Source organism: Podarcis gaigeae (assembly GCF_964106915.1).
Source record: "Podarcis gaigeae genome assembly, chromosome: 18".
Classification (NCBI taxonomy): Eukaryota; Metazoa; Chordata; class Lepidosauria; order Squamata; family Lacertidae; genus Podarcis; species Podarcis gaigeae.
The window spans coordinates 736,272-749,935 of record NC_139696.1 but is presented as its reverse complement, the minus strand read 5'-3'; the positions used below and the strand labels follow the sequence as shown (position 1 = coordinate 749,935).

Sequence of the window (13,664 nt, the reverse complement as noted above, 5' to 3'; positions counted from 1 at the left end):
CCGACATTTCTCCCCTGAAAAGTGGGACATCCTATTCCATCCCCTCCAACGTTTCTCCCCTGAAAAGAGGGACATCCTATTCCATCCCCTCCGACGTTTCTCCCCTGAAAAGAGGGACATCCTATTCCATCCCCTCCAACGTTTCTCCCCTGAAAAGAGGGACATCCTATTCCATCCCCTCCGACGTTTCTCCCCTGAAAAGAGGGACATCCTATTCCATCCCCTCCAACATTTCTCCCGTGAAAATAGGGACGTCCTATTCCATCCCCTCCTATGTTTCTCCCGTGAAAACAGGGATGTCCTATGGGAAAGTGGAACGTTCTGGTATCAAGTCAGGAACTGGGATGTCTTCTATAAAACTGGGTCTGTCCCTGGGATATAGAGGAGCCTACACAATACAAAACACTGTTGCTGGTTATAGGTTTTATCTTATTTATTTTTTATCTTATATTTTGAAAATGTACATCTGGGTTTTTCCCCTCTTTCATTTTTTGGGGGCCCACTAACAGAGTGGGGCCCAAAGCTAGAGCTTGTTTAGCTTATACGTAAATCTGGCACTGGTCTGAGGAGAGTCTGGAGGCCGCGCAGAGAATCTGGAGGGCCACATTCGGCCCCCAATATCCTTCACCCTAGGCATGGGCCCCCTCAGCTGACTTTATCATGAGTTTATGCCCTGAGAAAGAGGCATATCGGAGACCCCTCCACCCCAGAACAATTTTTTTTTTTTTGCTTTAGGCAAGACTACATTAATTCCCCACCCAAGAAATCCATCGTTCGTGCCAAATCTGGAAAACGCCACAGAAAGGGATTTATATTTCCCCGTTTGAACAAAGCCTGGCTCCAATTTTGTCCACGCGTTTTGCTAATATCGAAACCCTAGAGAGGGGGGTGGGGAAACCGAGAGGCAGGGTGGAGCCCCCCCCCCCAGTCAGGGTCTCCCCACGCCCAATTCCAGCTTTGAGGAGTTCCCATTCCCACAGAAATTGGGGGTGGAAGCCAGCCAAGACTTTGGGGGGGGTGTCCTTTGGGGATCCCCCTCCTGGGCCTGAGCTAATGGTTGGTATTCCGAATTATAAAAGGCGTGTATTTATGACCCCCTCATTCCTTGACCCACCCAGCAAGGAGGAGGAGGGGAAGGGGTCCATGATATACCTCACTGGGACGCATCCTGGCAACAGGCCGGGCGGTGGAGCCTGGAGCCGGCAGAGGTTCCCCGTGCCGGCTTTCTTCAACTCCCAGCCAAAGCTCGCCTCTTCCTCTGGCAATCCCCAAGAAGAGCACCGCAGGACTCGAACCCGCAGCGACTCTCTCCCCTCTGGGTGTTCACAAGCAGGGCCCCGTCCATGACCAGCGGGGAGGGAGAACATAGTTTGCAGCCAACGAGAGCCATGGATTTGCCGGGTCCTCTTTCAGAAGCAGCCGGGTCAGTGGAATCCTGGGGGCGGGAGTTCCACGGGTTAACGCAGCGCTGAATGAAGCGTAGAATTGCAAAATTGTAGAAATGGAAGGGCTGCCCAAAATAATTTTGGGCTAGGCTCCCCCAGTATCCCACCGCCTTCTCGTAGCTGCGTTGGGCCCTCAAGTTGGGTGGAACCCGGCAGCTATGACCCCCCCAGCGGTCATCTAGTCCAGCCCCTTGCAATGAAGGAATCCCAGCTAAATTGTACATGACAGATGGCCATCTGACCTCTGCTTAAAAACCTCCAAGGAGAGGCCACTGCCTTCCAGCCCAAACAGCGCTGACTGCCAGAAAGTTCTTCCTGATGTTGAGTCGGGATCTCCTTCCTCGGAACTGGGACCCACGGGTTCGAGTCCTGCCCTCCAGGAGAAAACAAGCTTGTTCCCTCTTCCACGTGACACAGCTCTTGAGATATCGGAAGATGGCTCTCCTATCTCCCCTCAACCTCCTCTTTTCCAAGCTAAACATCCCCAGCTCCTTCGACCGTTCCTCATCAGGCTTGGCTTCCAGAACCTAAGGACTAGAAACCTGCGTTGTTTTCGCAAAGCTTTAGCTAAGCGGCGGAACAGGAGCTTCTCGCATGCGATATATATCAGGCCATTGGTTTTAATCTGGTATCTATGGATACATCAATGTATATCTTGATGAGTGTCCATAAAAATAGCCGTATTTCTTTTAATCTGGTAGGCATTGATCCTTATCAGTATCAATAACTATCGATAAAAGCAGGCATGCTTCTTTAATTCTGTAATCACAAAGAAAAGATACTTTGCATTGGGTATGAATGTTTGTTTATCTTTTGATAACAATCAATTAAAGCAGGCCAATTTGTTTCCATCTGGTATATATGGATACATCAATGTAAATATTGATGAGTGCCCACAAAAATAGCAGTACTGTATTTCATTTAATCTGGTATTTCATTTAATCTGGTAGGTACCTATCCTCATTAATGTGGAAAACTACAGTGGTACCTCGGTTCCAGAAGTCCGTTCCGAAACCAAAGCGTTCCAAAACCAAGGCACACTGCTTTCCCATAGAAAGTCACGCAAAACGGATTAATCCGTTCCAGACTTTTAAAAACAACCCCGAAAACAGCAACTTAGCATGGATTTTACTGTCTAGCGAGACAATCGATCCATCAAACGAAAGCGCGAAACAATGTGCCGTGCTCTAAAATAAACATTTCTGTATCAATAAAAGCAGGCAATGAAAAGATGCTTCGAGGTGGGTACCAGCTTCCCACTACGAACTTTTGGGAAGCCTCGATAAGAAGAGATCTTGCAAAAAAAAAACGTGGTTCCCAAAGTTGGAGCGGCGCAGCTTAGGAGAATCACGATTTTTACGCGCGGCACTTTTGCGCGCGGAAGGAAGGAAGGAAGGAAGGAAGGAAGGAAGGAAGGAAGGAAGGAAAGAATCTCGTGGGAGAGGAGGGGAAGAAGAAGAAGACCCCCGACCCTGCTGAGCGGGGACCCCCGGGGTCTGTCGCGCCCCTCCCCGCGGCCTCGCGCGCCTCCCCGGAACAAAGGGAGCGCGCGTGGGAGGCGGAGCGCGGAGGCGGAGGCATCGGCGGGCCGCCCCGGGCCGAGGCGGGGCTGGAGGCGGCCGGGCAGCGGCGGAGGCGCAGGGCCGGGGCAGAGGCGCTGCTGGCCGGCTCGGGCGTCGGCGGCCTCCCGAGGGAACAAAGGGCGCCCGGCCATGCCTCCTCCGGCCCGCCGCCCTGGACGCGCGCCCTGGACGCTGCTGCTGCCGCTGTGCAGCCTCTGCGGGGTCTGCACCCCGAGCCCGGAACGGAGGTGAGGGAAGCGGAGACCGAGGGGTCCCCCAGGCGCCCCGGCCCCGGGCTCCGGAGCGCGCGCAGAGGGCACAGGGGTTCCTGAGCGCGTGCAGAGTGACCTCTCGCTCGCCTCCGGGAACCCAGGAGCAGGCAGAGGGGGAAGAGCCAAGGGGAGTGTTCCAGAGCATGTGCAGAAAGCCCAGGGGTTCCTGAGCGCGTGCAGAGTGCCCCTCGCTCGCCTCCGCGAAGCCCTCGCTGCAAGAAGCAAGGCGAGCACTCCCGAGCGTTTGCAGAGAGCCCAGGGGCTCTTGAGCATGTGCAGAGTGACCTCTCACTCGCCTCCGGGAAGCCCTCTCTGCACGGAGCAAGGAGAGCGCTCCCGAGCGCGTGCAGAGTGCACAGGGGTTCCTGAGCGCGTGCAGAGCGACCTCTTGCTCGCCTCCGGGAACCCAGGAGCAGGCAGAGGGGGAAGAGCCAAGGGGAGTGTTCCAGAGCATGTGCAGGAAGCCCAGGGGTTCCTGAGCGCGTGCAGAGAGACCTCTTGCTCTGCTCTGCGAATTCTTCATGGGGAAGAACAGAGGCGGGGAGTTCTGGGGCATGTGCAGAGAGCCTTCTTCCTTGCCTCTGGGAGGCTGTAGAGAGGAAGGAGCCCAGGGTTTGTTCCTGAGCATGTACAGAGAGCCCTCTTCCTCGTCTCCCAAACCCAACGGGGCGATTGTGGTTGTGAGCCGAGAGAAACACCTTCCTGCCTCAGATGCTGGGTGGAATTTGGCCGCATCCTGCCGACCCACGCAAAGGATGGGGGTCCAGGAAATGTCCCCCCCCCCCCGCCAAACTGCACCCTGGCCAGTCCCACAGAGCCCCTAACTTAAATGCACAACATTGCACCATTTTTGGGGGTGCCGTATAATTTTGACTCCCACTTTACGTCCCCAACACCCTTCCTTTGCCCTAAGGGGGTGTGGGAAAGGTCAGGGACCCCCCCCCCATTTCCGAACTGGTCCATTAGGACAAAACAGCTGTCCTCTCGCCCCCAATCTGACGGCTGGCTTCTGGGCCTCCCCAGCAGGGAGTTTCTGAGCTGCTGTTTTCGCACTCGGGTCCCCGCTGCCGGTCTTCCCTCTGAGACAACCGTTACAGCAGGGCTGAAGGAGCTCCCTTTGGCCTCATCCATCCTTAGGATTCCTAAATGGAGCCTCCATAGACAGAGCCAGTCTATCTCAGAGGAGAGGAAGGCTTAATCCTCAGGGCTAGTTCTGACGCGTGGCTTTAAAAAGGCCAATTCACGGCGGACAAGGCTGCCCATGGCTATTACGCTCCAGTGTCCCCGAATCGTAGATTTGGAAAGGGACCCCCAGGGGTCATCCAGCCCAACCCCTCCCACAGGCTCAAGCGCCCATGACTGATGGCCTTCCAACCTCTGCTTGGGCGTCCGCCACCTCCCATCCCACATCTCTTGACCGTCAGAAAGTTCTTCCTAGTGTTGAGTCGGAATCGCCTTGCTTGTCGCTGGGAGCTGTGGGTTCGAGTCCTGCCCGCTGGAGCAGGAGGAAACAAGCTCTGTCTTCCATGTGAGATATCGGAAGGTGGCTCTCCCATCTCCTTCCAGCCTCTCCTCTTTCCAAAGGCTAAACATCCCCAGCTCCTTCGACCGTTCCTCATCAGGCTTCCAGACCCTAGACCATCTCGGTCTCCCTTTCTTCCCACCTCCCAGCTTCTCAACATCCATCTTAAATTGTGGTGCCCAGAACTGGACACAGGATTCCAGGTGGGGTCTGTCCACGGCAGAATACCTTGGCGTTAATGACTCTCCTTCCTTGAAGATTTTTAAGCGGAGGTCGGGCGGTCTCTGTCCGCAATGCTTTAGCTGAGATCCCTGCATGATAGTCTAACCTCTGCATAAACGTCTCGCAAGCAAAGCAAGACAAATACTCCGTAATACTCAAAATAGTCCGGCATGAAAAGCCCCAAACACGGTTCCATGGGTGATTCTGAGTCAACTTCCTGGGACAGTTTATTGTTGGACATTGTTTCTAAATTTAGTGTTGTATGTTGTTCTATTTGTCTGTTTAACCATATTTGCACAGCAGTTTTTAACGTTGTGGGTGTCCTCTATTTAAGAGGCTTCTACTCTTCAGCCTCTTATAGTTGTTCTATCTGCGAGTCTTTTAGTTCTTATGCTCTTACAGTTGTTTTAACTGCGTGTCTTTGTTGGTTTTTAGCTCTCATCTGTTTTAATTATTAGTTTCTTATCCATCCATTATCTGTGTTTAATCTTGTATTTTATTTGGATGTTTTATGCCTGTTTCCTTGTCCTCATTTGCCCTAACAATTATCGGTCAAAATTCCCAACTGCTATTTTATCTATATGCTTTTCTTAATCCTGGTCTGTGACCGTAATAAAGTTCATTCATACTCTGTAATAAACCGGCCATCCAGGGAGCAAGTCCTAAAGTGACAAAACTGGAAATCTCCCATAAGCTGGACAAAACCAGCCAGGGATAGATCAGCCGGTCGAGAGCGAGGCTCTTAGGGTTGTGGGTTCGAGTCTCGCGTCGGGCGGAAGACCCTTACGCTGCAAATATTTCCTCGTTTTTTGCCCTCTCGCTAGACCGGTCCAGAAAAGGCGGTCGAGGTTTTGCAGATTTGAGCTTCTCATTGCTGGTTTCTTGATCTGGGCTGGTCCTGTCGCCCAGGAGATCTCTTGCAATGAGATCTCCATGGCGATGGATCCCGCTGAGGGGGACGGAGTGTGCAATGTTTGGAATTTGGAGGGGAGGAGGGGAAACAGCAGCCTTCACTCCTCCCGGGGCGCCTGTTAACCTCCGGCGAAAGAGACCCGGCCGGCGAAGCTGAATTATGTTTCCAAAAGCATGTGATGCGAAGAGCTGTCTTGCACGAAGAAGGCCCATTGGGGATGGGATGGGCTGAGCAGCGGGGAGAGGGGCTGCGGAGGAGAATGACGACGGAGTCCGGAGAATTTGAATCGCATGTGTGCGTCGTACAATGTGCCGCCGGCGCCTTAGCAGTGGGTTTGGACTAAAAGACGCAGCACAAAAGGGGAAGGCAGCGAGGCGGGAGGAGGAAAGACGAGCGCTCTGGCAAAGGGGGAATAGTTAACTTTGGGGGGTCTTCCCTGGGCTGGCGGGCTTTCTTCTGTTCCCATGCATTCTGCCCCACTGATGACACAAATGCAATAAGGGTTAAGGCGGGACCACGTGGGTCTACATGCCATTCCGCTTTTTAAAGTTGTTCCTGGAGGGGCTGGGAAGAGGGAACAGGGCTTTGTGAGCAGGGAGAAACGGTGGCAGAGAGAGTTCAGAATCAGAGGCAGGAGCGGAAGCAGGAGAGGAGGGAAGCCAAGAGGCAGAGAGGGGTTTCTTCCCCCTCCTGCGGCAAGAATCTCCCTTCCCTACTGGTCTCCCAGGACCAAGAGAGGCAAGAAAAGGACGCAGGAGAGGTGGGCTAGCTGGCAGGCGCAGTCTCCAATTGCTTGGGGAAAGCACCGCAGAGAAGGGGAGGCAAGGAACCTCAGTCTGTGCTGGTGATTTTCTAGTGAAAGCCCTAAACAGCCTTGGCCCAGTATCCCTGAAGGAGCGTCTCCACCCCGGACACCAGGGTCCCTCTCCCGAGGACCTTCTGGCGGTTCCCTCATTGCAAGAAGTGAGATTACAGGGAACTAGGCAGAGGGCCTTCTCAGTGGTGGCGCCCACCCTGTAGAACGCCCTCCCGTCAGGTGTCAAGGAAATAAAGAACTATCTGACTTTTAGAAGACATCTGAAGGCAACCCTGTTTAGGGAAGCTTTTAATGTTTAATATTCTATTTTAATATTCTGTTGGAAGCCGCCCAGAGTGGCTGGGGAAACCCAGCCAGATGGGCAAGGTAAAGGTAAAGGGACCCCTGACCGTTAGGTCCAGTCATGGCCAACTCTGGGGTTGCGGCGCTCATCTCGCTTTACTGCCCGAGGGAGCCGGCGTACAGCTTCCAGGTCGTGTGGCCAGCATGACTGAGCCGCTTCTGGCGAACCAGAGCAGCACATGGAAACACCGTTTACCTTCCCGCCGGAGCGGTACCTATTTATCTACTTGCGCTTTGACATGCTTTCGAACTGCTAGGTTGGCAGGAGCAGGGACCGAGCAACGGGAGCTCATTCCGTCGCGGGGATTCGAACCGCCGACCTTCCGACCGGCAAATCCTAGGCTCTGTGGTTTAACCCACAGCGCCACCTGCGTCCCAATAATAATTATTATATGGGGATGGCAGCGGGGATGGAACCCGGGGCCTTCTGCCTGCCAAGCAGCTGTTCTGCCGCAGAGCTGCCCCCTCTCACCTCCTTCCTCTCTCCCTCTTTTTCTCAGGGGCTACTTGGTCGCCGTGCCCTCGGTCTTCCGGGCAGGGGTAGTGGAAACCATCAGCGTGGTCATCTTCAACCCCGTTAAGGAGACGACGGTTCAAATCCAGCTGACGGTCAAAGGAGAGACGGTGGCGCGAGGGCACGGAACGGTTTTGGGTAGGCCCCCATTTACGTACGTGCAAAGGGCGCCCGGGCACGGCTGGGTGGCAGCCACAGACCCCTGCATTGCCAGTTTGGTGTGTCTGTGTGTCTTGAATATCGTAGTTAGATCTGGCGTGTTTGCACGATATTCTTCGGCTTTCTGAATCTTACATTTTCCCTCTCGTTTTCTTTCCGGCGTTTGTGTAGGCAAAGGAACCATCAAGCTCAAGGTGAGTACATACCAGGGTGGATTTAAAAACAAACTATTTTTTTAAAAAATGAAAAAAACGGGTTTTTAAAAAATGTAAATCGGATTAAAAAACAACTTTAAATTGGATTTTTAAAAATAAAATGCTTTCAGAGTATGCGTTTCTAAAGATTTTCTGTTTAAGTTACACTGTAGCCCAAAGGCTGTTCATCAGGAAATGATTTGTTTCAAGTTTCTTATGAGTGCTAAAACTCAGCCTAAGTTTTTTTTAATTAACTGCAACAGTTAACAAACATGGATACATATGCTATAATGTTGGTTTTTTTCAGTTAAATAGTTACTAAGGAAATGATTGTTTTTCTCCTTCCAATAAAGTACAGCAGAAAAGTTGTCCAAAAATAAACAGTTAACTCAGGAAACCTCACCATAATTTCACAATTATCTGTCTATGTGTTTCTAAGAGTAGAACCAAATCTGCAATTTTTGATATAACTGCAAAAACTACTTATTATTCCAAAAACAAAGCCTTCATCCGGCTGTCAATATTAAGATTATACCAGCAAGAATGAGTCTTTCTGTAAAAAGAATGATTTAAATGAAGTCTTACTGACTAGTGATTTAAATTGATTTGATTTCGATCAAATCCACTATGATGCAAATTGGTGGGCAGAAAGAGCTCTTATAACCCCTGCCTTCTTTGCTCCTGTTTTAAAGCCATTCAGGTCATTCGGCATGGCGGATTCCAGTGGCAGCAGGTTCCGCAGGCTAACCATCCACTTACTTTTTTCCCCGGCGTTACACCAGGGAGGGAGAAAGCACATCTGATTTTATAAACTCCTGGCCTTCTCTCTGTCCTGGGCGCTCCAGCTGAGATCCACGATTCTAAGCTTCGTCGGCGCCAAGGCGCAGCGCTATAACTCCCTTTTGCCTTCCCGACCAGGTGCCCCCGGGGCTACGGGGCCAGGCTCACCTCAAGGTATCGGGCAACCGGCACTTGGCAGAAGAGGGCTACATTTTCCACAACCACACCACGGTCACCATCGACAGCAAAGGCGCCTCCGTCTTCATCCAGACCGACAAACCCGTCTACAAGCCGAAGCAGAAAGGTGGGCGCTTATTCTTTAATGTGGGAATGTTCCGGGTGGCAGGAGAGGATATATTGTTTATTGATATCCTTCCTAACTTGCGCTAGCAAGTTCCTTTACATAGCAGAGTTACATTCCCCTTTTACATGCACGGCAGATAGCTGGTCGCAGGCTCGTGTGAGCCTCTCACTATTATACAGTTTGGTCTGTCTTCCGATTGAATTGTACATTCCTGGTAAGTTCCCTTCAATCCCTAATAACAATAATAATTTACCGTATTTTTCGCTCTATAAGACGCACCAGACCACAAGACGCACCTAGTTTTTGGAGCAGGAAAGCAAGAAAAAAAATATTCTGAATCTCAGAAGCCAGAAGAGCAAGAGGGATCGCTGCGCAGTGAAAGCAGCAATCCCTCTTGCTGTTCTGGCTTCTGGGATAGCAGCGCAGCCTGCATTCGCTCCATAAGACGCACACACATTTCCCCTTACTTTTTAGGAGGGAAAAAATGAGTCTTATAGAACAAAAAATACAGTATTATTTGCACCCTGCCCATCTGGCTGGGCTTCTCCAGCCACTCTGGACAGCTTCCAACAAAGATTAAAAAGACATTAGAATGCCACACATTAAAAACTTCTTAAAAGAATAAAGAAGCCACAATCTTATTCAAAGTCAATAAAGGAAGTTGACTCACATCACAGTTGGATCCCTAAAGGCAGACTTAGTTACAAAGATGTGCATGTGGATCTGCCCCATATGGGGGAATATACTCTGCTGGGAGAGCAGTCCTAGCTAAAAGCTGGTCAAACGAAGAAGGAAGTCAAAAAGAGAGAGGTGTGCTGCGTGACTCATCCTTTTGTTACCTGGACAGGTGAGGCCACATGCAAAAGGAAGGATGCTCCAGCCAGGAGGAACAGGAAGTTTCGACTGGCTGGACCAAACATTCCCTCGCATGTCTTCTCTAGCATCGCAAGGAATGTTGTACTTGGCTGCCTCTCATGGATCACGTCCCACATTTCGCACTCGTGCCTTGCGGCCGGTTGAGCTGGATGACTCTGGGCGCCCCCCCCCCGTCAGCTCTCCAATTCCACAATTCTGCAATGCTCCTTTCCTTCTCTCCCTCTCTCTCTATTTCTTTTAAAATTCAGTTTTACGTTATACAATTAAATTCAAACGTGAACCACCCACATTTAGGATGCCCTGAAGCCTTAGACTTCCCTCCATGGTTTCCGTTATGATCAGCCCTTTATCTGCTACATCTTATCATTTCTCTGTTTTGCTTAAAACCATCCTTTTTTCTTTTTCACCCTAATTTTTAATACGTTGCAAGTGTCCCTAAAACCCTGCCAAAGCTTTTAGCTGTTTACAGTGTAGCTTGTAGATTTTCCCCCATTCTTAATTAAATTCTCTTCTCATTTCCCCCTCTCCTTCTCTGTTTCTAGTGCTGATCAACCTTTTCACCGTCAACCCGGACTTGCGGCCCGTCGATGAGAAGGTGAGGAAGGGGCTGTAATAATATATATTTATCCTGGGCTCGTTTCCCTCTGGGGTCTTTGAGGAGAAGGACCTGGCCAGGCTGGAGGCCTGCGGACCTCCCTGCCACTTGAGGCCACCGCCAACTTCTATGGCTTTAAAAAAAGGACTGGGCAAATGCACGACGGAGGAGAGGCTCTTCCTACGCTCCCAGGGCAAAAGGGCTGTAGCTCGGCGGCTGGAGCAGCTGCTGGGCATGCGGAAGGTTTTGGCTTGAGGGGGGGTATTTCCCGGTTGGAATCCTGCAGGGCCGCTGCTGCTGGTCAGTGTAGGCTGCCCTGAGCTAGACTGTTCAAGGGGACTAAGCGATGTCCTAAATTCCTATTTAATTAATCCCTCTTTTTGTTGAAAACCATGAGGACTATAATCTTACGTTGTTCTTAATGGCTCAGTGGTAGGACACCTGCTGGGCATGCAGAAGGCCGCATTTAATTCAGCCCCTTTTTAAAAAGCAATGAGGTCTAGCCTCTTACTTTGTTTTTAATGGCTCTCCGTCCAAACACCTGGGAAGCTGCTGCCAGTCCGTGTAGGCATTACTAGCTGACCCAAGAACTAAATAAAAGCTTCTTTCTGTTAAGTTTTGTGCAGGATTCCAAGCAAGTAACTCGTCCCTCTTTTCCCCCTTCCAGGTTGAAGCCTACATTGTGGTGAGTACCTGCTTGGTTCTCAAACTGAATCCGTTCCAGAAGTCTGTTCCAAAACCAAAGCGTTCCCAAGCCAAAGCGCGCTTTCCCATAGAAAGCAATGCAAAACGGATTAATCCATCGCAGACTTTTAAAAACAACCCCTAAAACAGCCATTTAACATGAATTTTACTCTCTAACGAGACCATTGATCCGTAAAATGAAAGCAAGAATCAATGCACTGTACTATAAAATAAACAAGACGGTATTGTAGATGATAAAAATAAAAATTAATTTCCCCCCTTACCTGCACACACGGCGGTCATTGTTTGCATGAGGGGCTTTTATCCATTTCCGCAAATCAATCAGTCGCTGAACTGGGTTCCACACAGTCACAAAAACAAATGAACCAAAAAAGCCTCAAAAACAAGAAGGCAAAATAAAGAGCAAAAACAAAAGTGCCAAATACTGTATTATTAATAATAACAATAATAATAATAATAATTTAAAGACTGAAATGAAATTGAATGAAATTGTCTCTCCCCAGGATCCTCGTGGGTCTCGGATGATTGAATGGAACAACCTAAAGCCAGTTTGTTGCGGTGAGTCTGGGGGGAGCGGCAATGGGGTACCCGTCTCCCCAAAAAGGAGAAAAGAGAAAGAAATAGGGGCCAAACCTCTTTTCTCCCCCTCTTTTGCTGGAAGCGACCCAGCGCCTTTTCGGCCAAACTTTGCTGACCATCCCCTTTTCGCTGCCGCAGTAAACACGCCAACCAACTCTATCATGACTTTCCAAATCTAATAAATCTGTATTTTTAAAATTTTATCCATTCCCGCATCCAGCAAATACAAGAGGCTTCATAATATAATTTCAAATCTGGGCAAGGAGAAGCCTCCTCTATCTTTAGCATCTGTTAATAACTTATATTTTATTCTCGGCTTCTCACCCCGGCCGCAGGCGTCCTCAACGTCAGCTTCCCTCTGTCTGACCAGCCTGTCTTCGGAGAGTGGGTCATTTTTGCCGCATTGCAAGGCCAGGTGTACAACAAGACCTTCGAAGTCCAGAAGTATGGTGAGATTTTGGCGCAGCGGCTGGTGGAATCGCTGGGGGGGGGGGAACAGAGCCTTCTTTCCTTATTTTATATATATCGTTTACTAATTCTCCAATCTCTATTTCTAATTCTCCAATTCTCTAATTTATATATACTATTTTATATATACTATATATACTAATTCTCCAATTCTCTATTTTATATATATCGTTTACTAATTCTCCAATCTTTCGAAGCATCGATCGGCTTTTATTATTATTATTTTAATCGTGCAAAGTTTCTTTTGTCTGCCACCAAATACAGTGGTGCCCCGCAAGACGAATGCCTCGCAAGACGGAAAACACGCTAGACAAAAGGGTTTTCCGTTTTGGAGGTGCTTCGCAAAACGAATTTCCCTATGGGCTTGCTTTGCAAGACGAAAATGTCTTGCGAGTTCCTGCGGGTTTTTCCCCTCCCCCCCTTTTCCTACGCCGCTTATCAGCTGATCCGCTAAAAGCCGCTAAACCGCTAATAGCGCTAATCCGCTAAGCTGTCAATGGGCTTGCTTTGCAAGATGAAAAAACCGCTATACGAAGAGACTCGCGGAACGGATTAATTTCGTCTTGCGAGGCACCACTGTATGTACAACTAAAATACACACTGACATGTAAGCAGATACAACGCTGTAGAAAATATATTCTGGATCAGTGTTCATGTGATACTGTGGTCACTGGTGCTGGTAACCAATTGTACAGAACATAATATATTTTCATAATATAATTTCAGCCACAGGTGAAACTAATATACTGTAAGGGAAATTAAAGACACAGCACAACATTAACTGCAAGAATGCCAGATGGAAACAGTCCCCCGTTCAGTCAGTGGATCACGGCAGATCATGCAATTAAATAAAACAAAGAAAATCTAACCCATCGTCATCCATATTATTTCATATTTCAGTATTTGTAGCGGAACTTGTCTATTCTAATAGGAGTTCTGGTTTCTCAATATGATTTTGCAAATATCCTTTAAACAGCTTCCATTCCTTGTCTATCTTCTCTTTTGAGATCCTTCCGTCTTCTCCAATTGTAATACTCCAATAATTTGGCAAGCCGCTCTGTTTTGGTCGGTATAATACCACTTTTCCCGTTTTAGAAGTGGAAAACCTAACCCATAACTCAATCCCCACGGATGAACAGAGTTGAACGAGGGAAAAGGCTGCTTCGATCTCATTGGGGAGGGGGTCTCAAGAGGCCGGCCTGGGAGACCCCACCTTGGGCCTGACCCCCTTTGCAGAGGGGCTTTCGGGACGCCCTCCGTCGGCAGCGGTTAACCTCCCCACCCTCCTCTCCCCCACCAGTTTTACCCAAATTCGAGGTGCGCATTGACCCGCCACGCTACATTCGGGACCTTAGCGCGTGCGAGAAAGCGACCGTCCACGCCAGGTAAGGATGG

General features: G+C 49.7%; 1 protein-coding gene across 3 annotated transcripts in view; it reads left to right on the top strand.

The window, feature by feature from the left end:
* The first annotated feature begins 3,013 nt into the window (after positions 1 to 3,013).
* CPAMD8 (C3 and PZP like alpha-2-macroglobulin domain containing 8) overlaps positions 3,014 to 13,664 on the top strand; it is a 46,127-nt gene continuing 35,476 nt past the window's right edge. Inside the window, exons 1-9 of one of the 3 annotated variants that reach the window (XM_083720168.1) lie at positions 3,014 to 3,255; positions 7,596 to 7,747; positions 7,940 to 7,962; positions 8,881 to 9,046; positions 10,465 to 10,517; positions 11,185 to 11,202; positions 11,726 to 11,780; positions 12,137 to 12,250; positions 13,570 to 13,654. In XM_083720168.1, the coding sequence (XP_083576294.1) occupies positions 3,158 to 3,255; positions 7,596 to 7,747; positions 7,940 to 7,962; positions 8,881 to 9,046; positions 10,465 to 10,517; positions 11,185 to 11,202; positions 11,726 to 11,780; positions 12,137 to 12,250; positions 13,570 to 13,654 (764 nt within the window). In that variant the 5' untranslated portion in view covers positions 3,014 to 3,157. Of the gene's footprint in view, positions 3,256 to 7,595; positions 7,748 to 7,939; positions 7,963 to 8,880; positions 9,047 to 10,464; positions 10,532 to 11,184; positions 11,203 to 11,725; positions 11,781 to 12,136; positions 12,251 to 13,569; positions 13,655 to 13,664 lie in introns of all 3 variants that reach the window. The other 2 variants (XM_083720169.1, XM_083720170.1) reach the window with 2 other exon arrangements.